Source organism: Gallus gallus, chromosome 1 (genome assembly GCF_016699485.2).
Source record: "Gallus gallus isolate bGalGal1 chromosome 1, bGalGal1.mat.broiler.GRCg7b, whole genome shotgun sequence".
NCBI classification, from domain to species: domain Eukaryota; kingdom Metazoa; phylum Chordata; class Aves; order Galliformes; family Phasianidae; genus Gallus; species Gallus gallus.
Genome location: NC_052532.1, coordinates 30063477 through 30084395, shown reverse-complemented (window position 1 = coordinate 30084395; position 20919 = coordinate 30063477). Strand labels below are relative to the sequence as shown.

Here is a 20919-nt window from a genome sequence, read left to right as displayed (position 1 = left end):
TATGGCAGGAAGAGTAACTATACATGATTTTTTACTGTAACAGAGAGATGAAATAGAGCCTATAAAAGAAGTGTTAAATGAGATACCAAATGTGATACGTTGTCATTGTTGAAGGAGAATACATTAATCAGCTACTTGTGAAGTAGTGACCACTATATTTAAATTTTCAGAATTATCAAGCACACTTTAATAGCAAAGAAAATACCTTCAGTTAGCACAAGGCTTCTTTTTGCATCTCACTGTTGTCATGCAGCAGTGCTAGCATGCCTGGCATGGACAGATGGGTATCCTGTAGGTTATGTTGTGTCCAAGTGTCTAAGAGTCTTCTTAGAAGGCTGAAACCTTCAAGAAAATAATATCTAGAGGAGAAGTCCTGACATCTGAATGTGACTTTGGACTTTGACTCAACTATTCTGCAAAGCGTGGTAATGCCCTCATTTTGTTTTTGGCCCTATTCTGTTCATCTTGCTTTCCTTTTCTTCTCTTACACCATGCCACAGTCTTCCATCAGCACTCACACTGAAATGTCCATAATCTTTGTGACTGTGATTGTTCTCCAGTGGTTTGGATTGTACTCTTATGGAAAATGGGGCAATAGTAGCCTCCGCTGTGAGCCGTGTGAGCTTATTCTTGTCCAAAATCAGAATCAACTTTGGTTCCTTGTTATCAAACTCAGAACTAAATATTACGTGTGCTCAGATTTCCCTTTTTCAATCATACAATCAGGATTTTTTAGGTTCCACATGGAATCTATATGAAAGGCTGCTATGTCATTAGTTTCAAGCTTGAGGTTTTTCCTGGCATCAGGAATTGTCACACTCCTTGTAGCAGCTGAGTATTGGAGTCACCTCCAGACAAATCAGGCACATCGTTTTTCTTTTGAAAGAAAATGCATCAGACTTCATCTAGAAAGAAAACTGTATTCTCCTTTCGTGGGGAGAAACATCTACTCAGAATAACAAAGACAGAGAATCACAGAACAGCAGGGGTTGGAAGGGACCTCTGGAGACCAGATAGTCCAACCCCAGCACTAAGGCAAGTTCCCTAGAGGGAAATCACCAAAAAGATTTTGGAGGATGACATTGCAGATCTGAGCTTGTATGGAATCCACTGTGCATATTTGCACACGCTGGTAAATACTGTGGCTGTAGAATTTGTTTGTTTGTTTGTTTTGAAGCAGTTTCCAGAACAAACAGGAGAGCAAAGAGCATTCTGTCACCTCCTGCAGATGCGATGGCTCTCTTCTGGTAGCTTTGTATGAACTGAGTCACTCCCTGGAGAGCTGAGGAATTTGACTTCAAAAGACAAACATGAGCATGTGAATATCGCTTACTAAATCTCTACAATAGAATCGTCCTTTATAAGTTGTAAACTAATTATTTCCTAAAATGAAAACTAACAATATGTTCTACATTTGTAGAGAAAGTAAGTATGCTTTGAAAGTACAGGAGAAGTAGTTACGTAATATGTATAGTGTGATCATTCATTGACAAAGAAACGTTTCCTGAATGTTTTTCTTTAAGAGGACAGCTGAAGTAGCGCATCTGTGAAATGCAGTACTTTGCACAGTGAATCATTATTGGTGTTTACACTTCAAACAGGGTTGGGTACAAGTGGGGGCCCGACAGGATCTAAAGATAGAGGCAGAGTAAAATCAGATGCTCTGTAGCTGGCATCACAAATGATGCCGGGCTTCAGCCAGTGGTGGGCAAGATGGTGATATCTGTCACGAGCAGAAAAGACCTGACAGGGATTTCATACAACATAGTCTTCTGTTTTGGTTTTGCTGAGTTTGAGGTAATGGGAAGTGCTTTGCTGAGATGTCAGAGATAAGCCAGACTGAAACCTATTCTCAAACTGACTGAATAAATGAGATTCTGTGGATGATCATTAAGTGGAACTTCAGGAGTTACAGTTTTGATTTTTCCAACAGCTGCACAGAGCGTGGCTGTTCATCTGCCATGTAGGCAGATCGCTGTATTGCTGAAAGGTCTCCCTTATTAACACTACCTCCAGCTGCACAAGACAAAGAAATCTGGACCACATGGTGGCAATTTTAAATGCTAAAATGCCTCTGCAGTGTCATTGGTAGAATTTGCCTTCTGCAGGCAAAAAAATCAACTTCCCTTCCCTTTGAGATCTTTCCTGATGGGACTGACTTTAATATAATGGAAAGGTTTGATCTATGTCTTTTTTTGTTTTAATTGGGATGTCTTTAAGAGGAACATGTTAACACACGTTCCTAGTAGATGCCATATGGCTCTTCACATAGCAGCTTTGCCTTCCTGCTCTCTGCATCAACCCTAGAAGGTCTGTGTTTGATCCTCTTTATTCCTTCTTCATCTTCACTTTTTTTCTGTGTACATATGTGTTTGTACTTTGTTTCTCATTTATACCCATCTCCAGTGTTGATGAGGACATACCTGAAGTATTCAGTCCAATTCTGCCGTCTCTTCTCCCAGTACATGAGAGACACTGGATATACTGGGAAGAGTCGTATGTAGAACCATGAAGATTTAAGGGGCTGGAGCACCCCTCCTATGAAAAAGGCAGAGAGAGCTGGGAATGGTCAGCTTAGAGAAGGGGAAGTTCTGGGGGAAAAAATCTCTTAATAATACTTGAAGGAAGGGTGCAAATGGAGCCAGGCTCTTTTCAGTGGTACTCAGTGCCAGGACAGGAGAAATGGGCACAAACAAGCACAGCTTACTTCTGAGCACCAGGCAGCACTGCTGTGCTGTGCAGTGACGGAGCAGTGGCACAGGCTGCCCAGAGGCTGTGGGGTGCCCTCCTTGGAGACCTTCAGCAGCCGCCTGGACGTAGGCCTGGGCACCCTGCTCTGGGCGTCCCTGCTGAGCAGGGCTGGGGCAGACCAACACAGAGGTCCCATCCAAGCTCAACCGTTCTGTGATTCTGTGATACGATATTGAATCAATACACTTGAAAAAAATATCTATTCAGAAATTTGTTATTTTTGTGATATCCTTCAAATGAACGTTGAAACCAAATTGTCATTTGATGAGACAGATAAAGGCTGCCTATGCGCAGAGTACACAGTCCTGTCAGAAAAGACGTGGCTGTGGAGAAGTTAGATGACCTCAGAAGAGCTGCTGTTGCCTTTCATTGTTCTCAGCTGCAGCATTCAGACTTACTGTTAGGTCATACTGTGGTGCACTCCACAATCCTATACACACACACTGGGACTGGTCTGGTGTGCACAGGTGTTCACGTGCACAGTAAACACCTGGAAGCAATGGTAACCAATGTAGCAATGGTAGAACACTGGTGTGTCGGGTTCCTACCCTGCTATGCAGAGTACAAAGTCGTTCTTAGCCTACCCTTCCTCCCTTTCAGACTGCAGCTGCAAGGATGACTTAGTTTAATCACATCAAGACATCTTCTCAACACAATAGATTTGATATAACACTGAACTTTTTAAACAATCCGATACTCAATGAGATAATTCAAAATCTTGCGTGTAACTTCTGTAGTTAACGTATGTAGCTTAGAGACAAAAATAAATCATAGATATACCTCTTGGAATTCAGTGTACTTTCTCAGGAGTGATGGGTTGCTTGGTCTTTTCTAACCCTGGTCCCTTCTGATTGTTTGAGCTAATAGCACAAGTGCTTGTGCTTATCTTAGTGAAGAGCTGTGACACTGAATCCGTGAACTCAGGAGGACCCAATCCCAGAGTCTGTGTTACTTCTTGACAGTATTCTACATGCGTAAAGGGAAGGACAGCTTTGTGAATGATTTCAGCTGAAAAATACTTTTTTCGTGCTCAAGCATCACAAGGAACTTTGGGGAGATACGGCTAACAGAGGGGAGGCAAGCGCAGGGAGAGCTCATCATAATACAACAAATGAAAAGCTGAAAGAACTCTCAACTGAGTAGCACTCAAAGGCATGCTTTGTGAGTGTGTTGTGCAGTAGTGTTCCCACTCTACTTTTGGCATAGTTTCAAAAGAGCCCAAATAGACTCTTGGGCCGAGCAAGAGATCATCAAAATACAGTTAGTCAGATAACTCAAGCAACTACTGTGTTTAACTGTATAGGTTTGTACACTTTCTTATCCTTTATATCATAGAACCGTAGAATATCCTAAGTTGGAAGGGACCCACAAGGATCATCAAGTCCAGCTCCACACAGGACCATTCAAAAACCAGACCATATGTCTGACAGCATTGTCCAGATGCTTCTTGAGCTCCAGCAAATGCAGTGCTACGGCCACTGTCCTGGGGAGGCTGCCATTGTAAAACCTGTCATTTTAAAAATTCTTTCTATTCAGTCACAGAAATGCCTGCCAAGAAAAAAAAAGAGAGAGAGAAGAAATTCCTATTAGAGCATACGTTTAAAATATCTTTTTATCCTTTTTTTTTAGTGGCAAAGCACTGCTTTTGATCACATTCATGTGTTAGATCTCCTCATGCCTAATATGAATACAAAGAGAACTTTGTTTCATGCTTCTCATTAACTGGTTTATTTTTCATTCTCTGGAAGCCCAGTGAGCTCCAGCTAAGCTCCACAAAATGCTGCCTTGAAAGAAAAGGTTAGGAAAACTTAGAACAAAATCCACCAAATAATCCATAGTCTTCAGCCTTGAAATGAAATGATATCAATAGTAAAGTCATCAAAAATAAAAAAAAAAAAAAGCTCTTTACTGAGGTTTTTGTGAAACTACATCTGTCAGCTGCAGACAGAGCCTTAATTTGGTGAGAGCTGATGATGGCATGCCTGCCTGAGAGTCAGTCTGTACCACAGAAAGCATCAGGATTTCTGTCAGGCTGATCCTCATAGAATTTTATTGCTATGAAAAAAAAAAAAGCCAAACAGATGAATCCTAGTTACCAGCATCATGGAATGGCTTTGAACAATAATAATCAAGTCCAGCTTTTTACTACAGTTTTATGTTTTTAAAAGAACGTGGCATATGGGAAATATTACTTTTGCCTGTGTTGAGACAAGTGCTAGAATTTCTGTGTAAAATGCTTACGGGATACTTTTTTCAACTTGTACCCTTTTTAAAAGATTTGTGTTTATGTTGAGATTTAAAATTCTTACAGACTTTTTTATACGTGTGCGATCTGCAGAAAATAGATGAAAGCATGTGCTTTCCTTGGGTCTCTGATCATGTGGAACGTTACCCAAATGAAGCCACTATAGATGTCTCGAACTGTAAGGACTACATTGTTCTTGACCGTGTGCAAACTTAGTGATCAGAAGGACGTGAAGCAGCAGGAGATGAAAGTGCAGGTAGACTTTTTTCAGTTGGGTGAGTTAAGCCTTGGGAAGATCATTACCAGAGCATCTCACAAAACTGGGCACCAGGCAGATTCCTGATCCACAGATGAGATCCCACAAACTGTGTGTAGTAATGCATTAGGAGCTTCAAGGGTGAGTAAAGGCTCATGAAAGGCAAAATTCGTCTTTGTAAGAAATGTGCTATAGGCTAGGCTCAGTAAAAGGACACGAGTGATTTCCAGAGTAAAGAACAAGGTCTCTGTCCAGCTCAGGAGAGAGTCTGATGCTTCCTTCCTCACGTTTGCATGGAACTTCCAGAGAATCACAGAATCCTGATGATCTAAAGCTGAAAGGAAGCCAATCAAGCAGGTACCCTTAGGTCAGTGTGTACCATATCCAACTCTAAGGAAAATACAGATGATGGGAATGGAGTGCAACAGAAGATACTTCATAAGCTACATTTAGATGCCTCTAGAGACTTGGGATTCCACACCTGGGGTCTCCTATGGAACCTACATTTTTCATTCAAAGAACTGAGCAGCTTTACAGAAAAACTAGAAGAGGCACCCCAACTTCATACTGATTAAAGCTTTCAATTCAGCACTTGGCAGACCTGTCTTCCTTTCTTTGGTGTTCACTCTGTGCTAGAAGACTCTCTGTGCTCACCTGTTTGTCAGGAGTCATAGTGAGAAGCTGCATGGGACAAGAGCAGTTCATGTCTCTCACTGAAAGCGGGCCACTGTCCTGTAAGGAACACAGCTGAGCCTGCCTGCACTTGATCCACACTGGGAACAGATAATCCCTTTCAGAGCTATTTTTATGTATTACCTATAGAATGAAGTCAGAATATGCCCTGTTTAAGGGGAATACGTACAGAGTTAGATGCCTTCTTGAATTTTCCACAGATGATCCTAGATCATCTGCATCCAGGCAAAACGCACTTGCTTTTATATATATTAAAGAGAGGGGGAAAAGAAGTAAAAAAAAAAAAAAAAAAGAAAGAGCATTTTTCTTTTCTTGGCTGCATTAAATATTGTCTATCACTGTGTTTTGTAAGGTGCCTAACTCACCTGCTGAGACCTGATGGTCTATCACAGCAACTTTCTGGAGGGAAGAGAAGAGCCAGGGGACAAAAAGGGCAGGGCTATGCCTCTGAGTAATGTGCTGTAACCTATAATGACTACTTAATACATCTTCCCTTGGCTCTGTGCCTGGTACAGCAAGATACCCAAAACTTGTGGAAGGCAGGTGTCAGAACAAGCATGGTTTCATAGCCTAATGGCTGGAAACATGCATATCTATGATTTGCATTTGTCTGTCTTTAAATCTTATAATAACCATGGGTAGCATAATGCTTATGTGAAAACAGCAATAGGCTGACTGAAAGCAGAAGGCTGCTGGAGGGTGTTGTGAGATTGTAATAGTGGGCTGTGTCCTGCATGGCTAGCTGAGCTCAGATATTTATCAATGAATGAACAATACATGACAGATGTTTGACATCTCATCAATAATGCTCAGTACGAGAGAACTTATGCAGTGATTTCAGATGTGTGCAGTAGATATTATGGCATAATACAGAAGCTTATTCCTTAAACTGTAGAGTCCATTTTGGCCTACTCTGCAGTTTCTTTTTGTTTTCTTACTACTTTGAGACTTTTAGTAAATTAATATTCTTCTCTTTTCAGTGTTCTGTTTCCTGCGGGAAAGGTTTGAAGCATCGTGATGTGCACTGTTTTAATAGCTTCCGGGCTAAAGTAGAGGATGGAAACTGCAGACATTTAAAAAAGCCACGGACATACAAAATCTGTAGAGCTGGAAGATGTCCTACCTGGAAAACCAGCGGATGGAAAGAAGTATGTAAAATTGCTGTGATTGTGTTCTTCTCTTCTATAATGGCACTGCTGGCTGTCAAAAGAAAGGGGTGCAATAAAGACGAGGCTGCTCTCTAAAATGGGCTACAAGCAGAGATTTTACGAAGGGGAAGAATGTTCTCCAGAGTTAACTCATAAAACATGGTTTTGTGTTCATGGTTAAAGAGGTATTTTGTTCTCTTCTTGAGAAACTGAACTAATTCACATGTCCTGATGAAACTGATGCATCTAAGTTAAAGCACCAGAGAAACTGCTTTTACACTCTTGACTGAAAACCAAGTATAAAAAACCCATTGATTTTGAAAAGCCTTGGGTCTGTGCTAATAACCCAAACATTAAAGACCATACCCTGAGCACCTCCCCTGTGAGGACAGGCTCAGAGAGCTGGGGCTCTTCAGCCTGGAGAAGAGAAGGCTCCGAGTGGACCTCATAGTGGCCTTCCAGTACCTAATGGGGGACTTCGGGAAAGCTGGGGAGGGGCTCTTTATAAGGGCAGGTAGTGACAGGAGGGGAAATGGCTTTAAACTGGAAGAGGGTAAATTTAGACTAGATATTAGTAAGATATTCTTTATTGTGAGCATGGTGAGACACTGGAACAGGTTGCCCAGAGAAGTTGTTGATACCCTCTCCCTGGAAGCACTCAGAGCCAGGCTGGATGGGGCTGTGAGAAACCTGGTCTAGCGCAAAGTGTCCCTGCCTATAGCAGGGGGGTTGGAACTACATGATCTTAAAGGGCCCTTACAACCCAAACCATTCTCTGATTCTACCTGAGTGGTGAGTGTAAAAGTAGTATTACAGAAAGAGATACTTTCTGGTGTTATCTAGCCTTAATGATTCCATGATTCTCTGAATCATTAAAAAGGACTCAGACTGACCTTTTAGAGGAAAATACGGAACCTTCGGTTATTACAGGATGTAAGCTCAGTTCCAAAATAGTGGTGATAAGAGGCAGGGTACCATCTATTACTGATCTCCTCAATTTGGCCACATTTCATTGGCCACTCCTTCCAGAAGGAGTCCAGCAGAGGGCCACAAGGATGATAAAAGGCCTGGAGCATCTCCCTTATGAGGAAAGGCTGAGTAGCCTGGGCCAAAGAAGACTGAGGGGAGATCTGATTAATGTGTATAAATATCTAAAGGAAGGTGGGAGGCAAATGGATGAGAGCAGGCTCTTCTCAGTGGTGTGTACGGATAGGACAAGGAGCAATGGCCTAAAACTTGAACATAGGATGTTCCACACAAACATGCAGAAGAAATTATTTATGGTGATGGAACACAGGAACAGGTTGCCCAGCGAGGTTGTGGAGTATTCTTCCATAGAGATACTCAAGACCCATCTGGACACCTACTTGTGTGACCTATTGTAGGGAACCTGCTTTAGCAGGGTGTTGGACTCGATGATCTCTTGAGATCCTTTCCAACCCCTGCAATTCTGTTATTCTGTGATTTGATAGATTGGTATCTCCTTCATGATTATGTTGAGTCATTGGGTGGGTTCTGGGACCTTGTTGTGCTTCTGACTGGGGTAAAACAAAATGCCTATCACAGCATATCCTGGCATTGTAGTAAACTAACTTTGGCCAAGAAGAAGGAAAAGAGATGTATGGTAGGTAGGATTTGAATCCTTTAAGCTCATCATGATTTGAAATACTTAGTGCTACTTCAAAAGGCTGCACCATTTGCAAGATATTTCTACAATGAAATACTGAGGTTCTTTTTTCTATTTTAATGTTTGTGTTTTAAAAGAACAGGCAAGACTGTCATTCTTTAATTTAATAATGGAATGAGACGAGTTCTAAACTTCCAGCTGTTTGATCTTGCAAAACTCCTGGTTTGCATATGCATACACTGATTTTATTCCTGCTGTGGATTAAGATAAGCAGGCAGAGCAATCTAGGCACACTGGATGCATTTTTTTCCCATATATCTTACAAGATATATCTTACATCTTTTATTTTAATTGGAATGTATATTTTCATAATAAATTTATTCAGATAATACAGCAGAGTCAGTGGAGTGCAAGAACATTGAATAATGGAGACTGTACCTCATTCTGTTGACTGTTTCATTTCACATTGACATGATTAATTTTCATCAATTTCAGTGTTCTGTATCCTGTGGTGTGGGGATTCAGCAAAGGGACATCTACTGTCAGCTGAAGGGCCTGGGTAAAGTCAGTGAAGCAATGTGCAACCACAATGCACGGCCCGCTGGCCACAGGCCATGTTGGCTGCCTGCCTGCATGCGGTACCAATGGCTGGCAGATGGATGGGAGAATGTAAGTAACACTTTCAGCTTGGATGAAGTAACTATATTTGATGCAAAGAGTTGTCTTTTTTTTTTTTAACTTTTGGATGCCTTTCTAGTAGCCGTTACATTGCAGAATAGCAGTTGAGTGTTCTTTTAGCAGGAAAATATATTTACGGAGCGTGAGAGTGAATTTTCCTTCCCTATCAAATACTTGCATATTCCAGCTGGGTATTCACTGCTCTCCACAACAAATGCACCATGTTTCACTACATCATTTCTCTACTTCATAACTTCTTCCACATTGTTATTGCTGTTTGCTTGAAATTCCTGTGTTCAATTCCTTTCTCACCAGATTCATATATAACCCTGTATATCTTCCATTAATACTATCTCTTCAAGTATTTATCTATCTGTATTCCCCTCCTGGGGTACTACGTACTCAAAGTTGGAATATTTTGCCCAGCTGTCTCTGCTCTGAGTGCTCGTGTGTCATTTCCTTACCCCGCTGGTCACAGTATATCAGAAAAGCTCCCAGATCTACATTTACAGAGCTCACAGCTGGGAGGCTTGCTGTTATCAATAACCAACGTTCTCATACCAAATGTGCATTTTCCTACTAAAAATAAGAATCCTTAATGAAATAATATATAAAGTGCTCTTCTGCCTGTTCTCATTGCCTAATGATCAGATTATCCCTAATATGCCTAATATTCTGAGCTACTCCATGCCATTAAAAGATGAGGTGTTTCTATAAGCTACACCAGTCAACTGGATCCACGCTCCATCTCCCGACACAAGCCCATTCATGTGCACTTTCTGAATGGAGTTTTTAAACGCTTTATGGGTGTATGCACCACTGCTGAGGTACATTTGCTTGTGCATCTTCTGATCTTCTGACTGGGCTCTAGTTTACATTCCTGATTCTCTCTGACTTTCTGCCATCTTGTTTGTAGCCTCACCATTTCATGAAAGTAGGCAGTCACTTTGGTTGCAAGATTAGGAGGTTGCAAGACTTGGGTGTTAGTACCTTACTTCTGCCTAATGCAAGAGAATTTTTGTCATTTTTTTATTTCCCAAAAATTCCTACCAATTAAAGGAGTGATGAGAGGCTGTTCCCTGATGTACTAACACTGTTGCTTTTCCACATCAGTAATATGATATCACTGATTGTTTTACCCTTCAATTCCTGTTCACATGGAGAGAATAGAAGGCTAAATAAGGCTTTTCATCAGAAAGATTGTTTACTTGTCTCTCAGCTTGTTCAGGGATTTTTCATCAGGTGAGGTTTGTAAGCCCAGGTGTACATTTTGCAGCTTCTTTCAACAGCGTACTTATCTCAGTGAAATTTGCAAAGCCGTTCCTTGGGCCTCAATTCTTTCTCATCAAGAGGACACCAAAATGGAGAGAGCACTTTGTAGCTGGAAGGCAGGGCTGCCACCCGGGTGGCCCAGACGAGATGGAAGAACAGAACGACAACAGCTATATGTATTTCAACAAAAACAGAAGTGGAGCATAGCCTGGGGAATGGAAGTCCCCCTGGGGAGGAACAGCCTGGGGAGGAACCCTCCCCCTGGGGAGGAACAGGAACAGCTGCCTGGTGGCAGCTGCCAGTGGGCCCGTCATGTGCCTGGAGCAGTGTTTGCCAGCAGCCTCCTGGGCTGTACCAATAGGGATACTGCCGGGAGACCAAACAAAGTGATCATCTCTTGTTTCTCAGCACTTGTCAGACTGTGTCTAGCTTCTACACCCAGTTCTGGTGGCCCAGCATAAGAAAGACATTGAGAAATGGGAGCGCATTCAGCAAAGGGCCTGCAGGCTGACTGGGGGCTGAGCACCTGCTGGTGAGCAGGGGCTGAAGGGACCAGGAGAAGGGGTAGCTTGTGGGAAATGCAGCAGGAGACTTCTAAAATCTGCCAAGATGAAACCAGGCCCTCCACAGTGCTACAGGGTCGGACGACAAGATGCAACAGGAGTGAGGTGAAGCCAGAGGTTCACTGGTCATTGTGAAAAACTTTTTCTCAGTGAAGACAACTGAAGTAGTGCAATGGACCACCTAGAGAAGCCATTGCAGTCTCGTTAACGTTTTCAAGGAAATTTGGTAATGTTGGAGGTTACATCTAGTAGAGCTGTTCTACCTTACAGCATCTGTTTTCTGTACTTCAGGCTGTCACTTTGATTCAGTAATATTAGAACTTGAACATTAGCTTTGGCCTATATATCACACCTTGGCAAGTCTCCTAATTGATTGTGGCTTGGTCTAAATTAGTGTGAAATTATGTTCAGGTCTCTGAGTAGAATCAACAGGCACTAAGTAAGCAGTGGTATTGGTTATTGCAACTGCTGAGAGTGGAGTTTGTATATTTGAGCCTTCCTTTTTCATCACAACAGGTTAGTTTCAGCGTCCAGAGCAGTTCTGTTTTCTTTTGCTCTATCAGTGTAATATTGTGTACATGCTTCTAGGGATTCCTTATGTTTTGTTTTCAAGACCAAGCTATTCTCATATTTCACTGAAGTCCTATTTTGACTCTTTTCATACAGAAGAGCTTTTTCACTCACCCTATCATTTTGCCTGACATGTTTATTTTCTGCTCCATCTCACCCACCATTTACGGTGTCACGTCATGAAGCGCTATTGTTTTTTTCCAGCCGATTGGAGGTACCTGAACACTGAAAACAAAACATAATTCAGTCCAACACTGATAACAGATTTCATATAGGTTGTTGCTGTCTGGGCCTTAATGATGTGTGACAATTGGCAAATAGCCTTACTCTGTAAATAACTAGTTTAGGTACACCAACTGTGATTGTTTTTCTCATACTCAGTGCTCGACGTCATATAGAAGAAAGGAAATACACCAGAAGGTTAAGTGTGTGGATGAAAAGCAGATCCAAGTGGATGAAAGCTTCTGCGATCCTGCCACAAAGCCTCCATCCGTCAAAAACTGCAGGAGAGCTCCCTCCAAATACATTGTGCTCACAGGAGAACTGTCACAGGTAAACTAATGATTTCGCTTACATCTCTTCTGTGGAACTTTACACTGAAGGGTATTATACTGCTGTAAAATGTGCAGAGGGGAAAAAAAAAAAGCATATTTTCATCTGAGTTTGAGTGGCGTGACCACAGGGCTCCTCTGCTGGCTCTCGGGGAAATGTCTTTATGGGACACTCTCACTGAAGCAAACAGAAATCTTTTCCTTGATTTAAGTGGGCTCAATCTCTTGTTTCCCTTGCACTACTGACATATATATGTGTATGTGAATATTGCAGCTGAGAGGGAACTGCTCTGTAAGCTCTGAGAAGAGCTGCATACCGTGTCCTATCTCCTTGCATGCGCTATTGCAGCAGACCTCAACTTCTGCACACTGTTTAACCGATATGGCATACATCAGATTATATGATTTTGCCAAAACAAGGGTTGGGGATGGCTTATCTGTGTTTGCAGTGCTGTGGGATGGTTCAGCTTCACAGGAATAACACCAATAAGTGGGATTTTGTTTTAGTGTTCAGCCAGCTGTGGGTTGGATTACCGGCAGAGGATCACATACTGTGTTGGAATCCATTCTGTTCAAAACAAGCACGCTTACGGCCTTCGAACGGTGGCATATCGAGAATGCCCCGTAACACCCTCCCCATACATTTATAACTGTAATATCAAAGGATGCTCACAAGCAGCTACCTGGAGAGTGGGGAAGTGGACCAAGGTGAGTACAGATGTGCAAGCTGATGTTTGATAGCTGCCTCAAAAACACATGGGTGCCAAGGCATTTGCTGATATACCTCTGTTAATCATTAACTGCCTTCTAAACTAACTCCTGATTGCTATCCATGTCTAGTGCTCAGTGTCTTGTGGAGCAGGGGTAAAGGAGAGAACAGTAGCGTGTATGACTGAAAATGGCTTATCCAGTGACTTGTGCCTGCCACATTTAAAACCAGATAACAGGAGGATCTGCCATACAGAGGAATGTAAGTGATGGCTGTACTTGTTAGATGAACTTAATGTTTTCCGAGTTGATTTATACAAAAACAGTGCACATATTTAGAGCATAATTATGGGAAGTTAAGTACTAAAACTGCATTCTATTCATGAAATATTAATATGATTTAATCATTCATTTTGAAGGTGAAATTATTACCACCTGCAAAGATATCCAGATTAAAAAAGGGATGAGAAAAGACGGTGAATACCTACTCAACATTAAAGGAAGGATGATAAAAGTACGCTTAATATTTGAGTTTTAATGAACACAATTTAATAAAATAATACTTTTCTCATAAAGATTTTGCTAAAGGTCTCTATTTGCTCTTGCAGATCTATTGTTCAGACATGCACTTAGACAACCCCAAAGAATATTTGACGTTGTTAAAAGGAGAAGCAGACAATTTCTCTGAAGTGTATGGACTCAGGTAAAAAAAAAAGGGGGGGGGGGTTGTAAATTTATTAAGTGCTTTTATTTCTTCCAAAATAAATCAGTAAAATGATACTTACCTTTGGTAAGAACAGATTAATATAATTTATTTTGCTCGATTTTCTGTTTTGAATATCTACACATACAAACACATCTGCAGAAATGTGTATATTTCCAATCTGGACTTGAGATAATTGCAATAAATGATTACATTTCTTTTTCTCTCTTGACTTCGGAAATGGCTTCAATCCACACTGATATTTCAGCTGAGCTGAGCTAATAGCTGAATTTCATGTTCAGTAATTGTTTAATATTCTGTAGGTGGCATAGTGCAATACAGTTATTTTTCACTACAGTATTCTGTTATGGAAAAATGTCAAATGGAAAACTAAATCTTTGCTATTCTTCAGGTTACAGAATCCATATGAATGTCCTTTCAATGGAAGCAGGAGGCAAGACTGTGCCTGTCGAAATGATTACCTTGCAGCTGGCTTCACGGTTTTTAGCAAAATAAGATTTGATGTCGCCTCCATGCAAATTAGAAGTAAGCATTTTGGCAGTTTTAGCCAGCGTGAGCCTTCTGTTGTTATTGTGTATGGCTGTGATTAGAGAATTATCTTTTCAATTCACTTGTGGATCTGGTAATGCCATTTCTGGGCAAATAAAATTCATGTTTTCTTTACGACTTCAGTGGAAATTTCAAAGAAGAAAAAAACACACAAGAAATAGAGAAACACTTCCTATGTTAGTTTGCCCCGAGTGGCCAAATGACCTGAATTTTGCGTTTGCTTATTTAATTTACATGTGAATTAGATTCAGTTTCAAAGATTTTGTTCCCATTATTCCATTTCCTCTAATTCACTGGCATATTTTTCTTGAGAAGGCCATGCCATGTTGCAGGTAGTCCCTTCTCAGACTTAAAGAACTGGAAATCTTGCAACACTTTTAAGTCCCTGTCTGAAGGTGGCAAGCTGGGCCACAACCAGGTCATATAGAGCTATGTCCAGCTGTGCATACTCCTATTTTTATCCTGTCTTAGAGAGCAAACTGGGCTTGTAGGTGTGATTCATGTGGCGTAAGCTGGAATGGACTATGTAAAACATAGTTTATTTAAAATAAAAAGAAAAAAATATTGTCTTTTTCACACTGTTTTCACCTGAGATTCTTATATTTTAATGCAGTACTTTCAGTGTTGAGTAATTTTCTGTTTTCTAGCCACAGATTTTCTTTTTGCTCAGACTATACTTGGGAGAGCGGTTCCGTTTGCTACAGCTGGAGATTGCTACAGTGCTGCCAGATGTCCACAGGTATTTATGATTTCTTTCCCCTTGAAAGAAAAAAGTTTTACTGATTTAGTGCTGTAAGGTTCTAAATTTCTGAAATTCGTTCTGTCTGGAGTGTGTGTGACATTAATAAGTGTTTTTTCTTACTCCTTCCTCTGTTCCATCATCTGTTTTTTTCTGCTTCTACCACAAACTGTATGCCTTTCAAGACTACCAGAGGAAATCAACCCCGTTTAGCTGCTGAATTCAATGTTAGTGTTTTAGTTTGGACTGGCTGGGGCTTCTTAAGTGAATGTCTCCGTGTCCCAGCTTTCTGTTTATTGGTTCATGCTATGAAGTAGTGTTGGGACACATGAACTGGATACTCTCTGGATGAAAACTGAATCGAATGATGAGTTCCAGAAGGGCCATATGCGCTCCAACTGCTATGAGAACTCAGCCTATGGGACTAGAGGAGAGATAGTCCAGTGTAAAATCCTGATTTGTCTGCTGTATATGGACATGAGGTTCTTGACTTTTTCACTTCACAGTTTTGCTCATACTGTAGTTTACTCCTTACTAATGCAGTTATAGGTCTGATCTAGTCAACCTAGGCTGTCCTTGGAGTCTATTGGAAGAAGTGGGATTTCCTAGAAAACAATTCATAGACTCTTCCACATTAGAAACGTTAGGATGTTGTAAGGTGTCTGATAATGACCTCAAGATCATCTTCTGGAAGTGCATATTTATTTTCACTCACTGTAAAGGGAGATAAAACCAATAAGCTTAGATGTGCATGGAAGTGATTCCCTGTCGCCTATCTAACCTGGATGCCTAAGCTTAAGACGGACTATGTGGGAGGATGCATTCAAGGGCAGATAGAGACCTACAGTTTAGGTACAAATGAAGTGCTTATGTTAGGCAAACTTAACCTTCGGCAAGAAAACTGTTGGAGTTCTTTAAGGTCTTGAATACCTTCAACATGCAGACTCTCTGGGCTTAGTGCAATACATGTCTATTTATGATCTGTAACTTTTGTCAGGAAGTCATTCTGCTGATGTGTTTTTGCACTGATGTATTTTCATCTGTAAATTTGCATTGAAACTAACCTCCCTGTCTGTATGCTGACAAAAAGTGTCAATTCATTCACTTTGCTCTTTAGATCTGTCCCTGGCCTTGAGTTTACTGCATCACAGATAGCTGTTATGCTGTCATTATAAGTGCACATAGCACTTCTTATTTATTTTTACAAAATGGTACCCCTATGAATGGAGTTACATTGGGCCTGTTAACTCTGGGGAACATTCCACACCACTTGTATGAATTTCCTCCAGATGCTTTATTCATTAATGGAAATCTCCTTTTTCAGCCTTCAAAGAACTATCTACCCCATCGATGTTTGCTTATGTTAGTGCATCCTGAGCATAGGAGTGCTATTAACATATCAAATTTATGTAGAAATGCACTTGAAACAAATCTGCCATAACAAACAATGTAAGACTGGATTTTTAGAGAGGAATCTCAGTGACTTCCAAGAATAAAGACTGAATGCTGTATTTTTATACATATCAGACATATTAAACATACACAAATGTTTTGTATATGTATGTATATGCAATATTACATTATGTTACATGCAATATTAAAAATATGGAAGCTGAAATACGTAATGGAGATTTTGTCTTTGCTAAAGCTTTGATACTGGGACTTAAGCGCTTTTTACAGTCTGAAAACAGAAATTCAGGCCTTTAGTGAATTTTATGCAGGTGGCCAGGAGTTTTCAGATTAGAGTTCTGCCTAAGCCAACAGTTAGGCTCTTTGTGGGGGCAGCTCTTACTTTTCAACACATTGCTCTTCTGTGTAGATGTAATTTAATTATTTTCTATCCCCAGGTTTGTTTACCAGCTTTTAAATTATTTTTCTTGTTCTCATATGAACCATCTGTGTTATGAAGGTAGTTTCCAGAGTATTTATTTGCATAAGCAAAGACTTTAGAATCAATAAAATGTTTTGAATGGTTTGTATAGCAAAGCATCCCATTTAGCAACAAATGTATTTGTTTTAACCTCCACTTATATTCATGTTCAGTTATGTTATTAAGTATACAGATAAATAAATGGGAGATGATATGATGATGATGATGCTTGGGCAGTTTGCATGTGAAAGTTTGAGATTTGGATGGCTAAGAAGTGATTTATCTCTAATTTCCAGACAACATCAGGGCCTGACTGTGTTATCTCCTTAATGTTCAGGCACTTAGAAATGTCTTTCAAGAAAGTCAGCCTCACTCTTGCATACTGCATGTACATACGTTTTGTAAATTTAATTTAAATATGTAGCAGGGAGGCTAAAATAATTTGAATTAACTGATCATAGAATCATAGAATGGTCTGGGTTGAAAAGGACCACAATGATCATCAAGTTTCAACCCCCCTGCTATGTGTAGGGCTGCCAACCACCAGACCAGGCTGCCGAGAGCCACATCCAGCCTGGCCTCGAATGCCTCCAGGGATGGGGCATCCACAACCTCCTTGGGCAGCGTGTTCCAGTCACCACCCTCTGGGTGAAAAACTTCCTCCTAATATCTTACCTAAACCTCCCCTGTCTCAGTTTAAAACCGTTCCCCCTTGTTGTATCACTGTCCACCCTCGTAAACAGCCGCTCCCCCTCCTGTTTATATGCTCCCTTCCAAGCATTGGAAGGCCACAACGAGGTTTCCCTGGAGCCTTCCCTTCTCCAAGCTAAACAAGCCCAGTTCCTTCAATCTTTCTTCATAGAAGAGGTGCTCCAGCCTGATCAGCTGATGTCAGTTCTGCACTCAGACTTTGCAAACAGGTGCTCCTTACTACAGAATAACTTGTTCATGTGTTTTTGTGTCTCAAGAGTCAAAATATAGGAAATAATGTGATGTAACCAACCCAGGAGAAGCACACACCTTTGAGTACTTAATGTTCAGATATAACCTGTTATATATAAAGTGTTGTAGTAATTTGAACTCTGTTTATCAGTTCTGTCTTCTACCTTTTGTTTTTGTTTTGATAGGGACAGTTCAGCATTAATTTGGCTGGTACAGGTCTGAGATTATCCAGTACTGTTAGATGGATGGCTCAGGGCAACTATGCAACCGCCGACATACACAAATCCCACGTAAGTCAGTGCTGTTTTCCTTTACCTGCTGTTGTAGAATATTATGCCTCTGGATGTGCTGATGATGACTCTTTAGTGCAAAGCTATTTATTAATGAAACACAGTGCTCAAGCTCACTGATCTATCTAAATCTTCTTCCAAGTGCAGTATGAGACGTGATAAACTAATGTTAACGATATCATGGCATGTTTAATTGCACCTCCTGGAATCTTATCCAGATAGCGCTGCCTGCCTAGCCTTCTCTTACTGATTTTAAGAGCCTACTGTCATAGTGACTGGATTAATTAAAAATTTGAGGGTACCTAATATTGCCTTATACAAAATACCATTTGATTGATGATACGTACTACAGAAGTTGCCTCCAACTTGTCTCATAGTGGAAACCAAAAGACCAGTTGAACAAGAGCAGTAAACAAGCACAGTTAAGGAAAATACTGCATGCCAAGCTAGAGTGGAAGGTATACAACAATAATGATAAAGGATTTCTGTGCCTGTTCTGTTAATTAAATGCTATCTCTTGATTTAGTAATTGTAGGCTTGATTTGTAAAATGTCTATTGTGTGCGAACCTCAAGGAACATTTCATACAACTGAGATTTCAGCAGCTTCTCTTGATTGACTGTTCTCCCTGTCTAATTTCTAGGATGGTACCAAAATATATGGAAGATGTGGAGGGTTTTGTGGGAAATGTGTTCCTAACACAATTACTGGTCTCCAGCTTCAAATAAAGTGAGAACTCTGATGTGGTAAGAACATCAAAGCAGGAACATCTGTCATTGAGGTGCAAATTGTAGGTGCTGTGTATATACATATTTTTTAATTCTTTCATCTCTGTAATGCTTATTACTGTAATGCTCACTGCTGAGAATTGCTTCCTGTTTTCTTTGGTGTTTATTCGGGGAGGTACTGCCTGTTTATGGGCTAACAAGTGTGTAAATCACAACCTTCAGGTTTTAATGAGGAGACCTCCGTTCTTTGTAAAGTAGAAACATCAGCAAGTAAATTGCACTCATGTTGCTAACATGCATAACACCTTAAACTGTGCCATAACTGCAGTACTTTACTTACAACTAACCAGTGCAGTTCTTTCTGCAATATTCAGTACTTTCCACACTGATTTTCTTGATTGGCTCTACTAAAGTTTGGGAAGGAAAGGAAATTATTGCTACATAGAGAAAACAGCTGGTAATTTCAAATACTTGCAAATTTGCGTATCCTGTTAGGAATTATCTGTCAATAATTTTCAGCAGGAAAGCACATAACCAGTGTTCTTTCTCCTGAGATAGTTTCTATAGATCTGTGTGCTTCTCTGACAGTAAAAACATTTTTCCTTATCCCTCTCATTAAATCCCTTGTGGTGCTCAAATACTAGCAGTAATGGTGAAAAGTGTAGTTTAACCTTTGTAGTCTTTGTAGCACATGTTAAACATTTAATGCTTAGTATTTCCGTGGTCACAGGAAGAGAAAATAAGGAGAAATATTGCTTGGAAATCTGATTTTAATCCTTGCCTCTCAACCAAATATACTGTAAAAGCAGTTTATCTGTTGACTGTATCACCTTGGGTGTGATTGTATGAATATGTATTTACTTAAACCCTTTCCATATACACCTTATTACAGTGGCATATTAGGAATGACTAGCGTGTCTCCCTTTTATATTCCAATTCAATCTAGTTTTCAGTAACCTTAGTGAAAACTTTGGGCAGCATCATACTCACAGTGTGGCTGGTGTCCATCTTTGAGTCAGTTTGATTTCTGAACGGTTGCAAATGCAGCTCTAACATCTGCTAAATAGAATTATTTCTTCCAGAAAAGTAACTGTGTGATAGAGGGGAAGGCTGGAAGATCTGTTGTTTTGGATTACCTTGCAGTCCAGAACTGTAGAAGTATGTGCTAACAAAGATAATGTGTTTCAGGGCCAATACTCAGGTATTCCAAGCAAAATTTTCTACATGTGTAGTATCTTATATGATGTACTGGATAACTATACATAATTCTGACAATGTGCATTCTGTAAACCAAATACTTGTTTTCTGTGCTGGTAAAATTGATAGATCAAATGGCAACTATATCAGATTTTTATCCACAAAGAGCTAACCACAAATTAGTAATATGTATTAATTAAAAACAATACTGTGCCACATAAGTGTAAGCAGCTCTATTTTAGATAACACACGTAGGTAATTATTTTTTTTTATCTCTGCATCAGAAATGTATTTTTGCACTATGTGCCTTGTATTAATTGTAAAAGTTATTAAGAATTTAAAACATTATTTTCCTAGAAATGTTTATGTTTATAATTAAAATCTTGTAATTTATAAAGTATTTATATAATAAATATGCTTGTGTGAATGGCACTTGTATAGTTTTTTTTTTTTTTTTAATCGAATGCTTAGCCCAAAATGTTGCAAAACTATGTCAAATTGTTTGTGCACAGAATAATTACAATATTAATACCTTGCCTTGATAGATACAGATACTGGAATAACTGCTGCACAAGCAGACTGTAGTCATGCAGACTTTTTCCTGGAAGGAAATCCTACTTCAGAGGTGTAAACTCGACATCAGCATGCCCCTACCATAGTGATCACCTATACCTCTCTTGAGGAGGTTGCTTGTAAATCATTCACTTAAAAAATCTACTTCAGTTCTTCCTCCTCCCTGTGTTAAACTCAGATCAATTCTTTCATAGTCTGATCCCTCAATGGCTGCTTTGGCAGGAGGTAAGCTGCAATCTACCTCCA

At 40.2% G+C, this 20919-nt stretch overlaps 1 protein-coding gene across 7 annotated transcripts in view; it reads left to right on the top strand.

Annotated features, from left to right (window-relative positions):
* The window catches only part of ADAMTS20 (ADAM metallopeptidase with thrombospondin type 1 motif 20), an 84576-nt gene extending 64040 nt beyond the window's left edge, over positions 1-20536 (top strand). For 2 of the 7 annotated variants that reach the window (XM_015282450.4, XM_015282444.4), the window contains exons 29-39: positions 6926-7093; positions 9216-9389; positions 12185-12355; positions 12862-13062; positions 13195-13324; positions 13482-13576; positions 13671-13765; positions 14178-14311; positions 14983-15074; positions 18072-18176; positions 18819-20535. In XM_015282450.4, coding sequence (XP_015137936.2) covers positions 6926-7093; positions 9216-9389; positions 12185-12355; positions 12862-13062; positions 13195-13324; positions 13482-13576; positions 13671-13765; positions 14178-14311; positions 14983-15074; positions 18072-18176; positions 18819-18908 — 1455 coding nt within the window. In that variant the 3' untranslated portion in view covers positions 18909-20535. Of the gene's footprint in view, positions 1-6925; positions 7094-9215; positions 9390-12184; positions 12356-12861; positions 13063-13194; positions 13325-13481; positions 13577-13670; positions 13766-14177; positions 14312-14982; positions 15075-18071; positions 18177-18818 lie in introns of those variants that run through there. The other 5 variants (XR_003077121.3, XM_015282468.4, XR_003077126.3 and 2 more) reach the window with 5 other exon arrangements.
* The last annotated feature ends 383 nt before the right edge of the window (positions 20537-20919 follow it).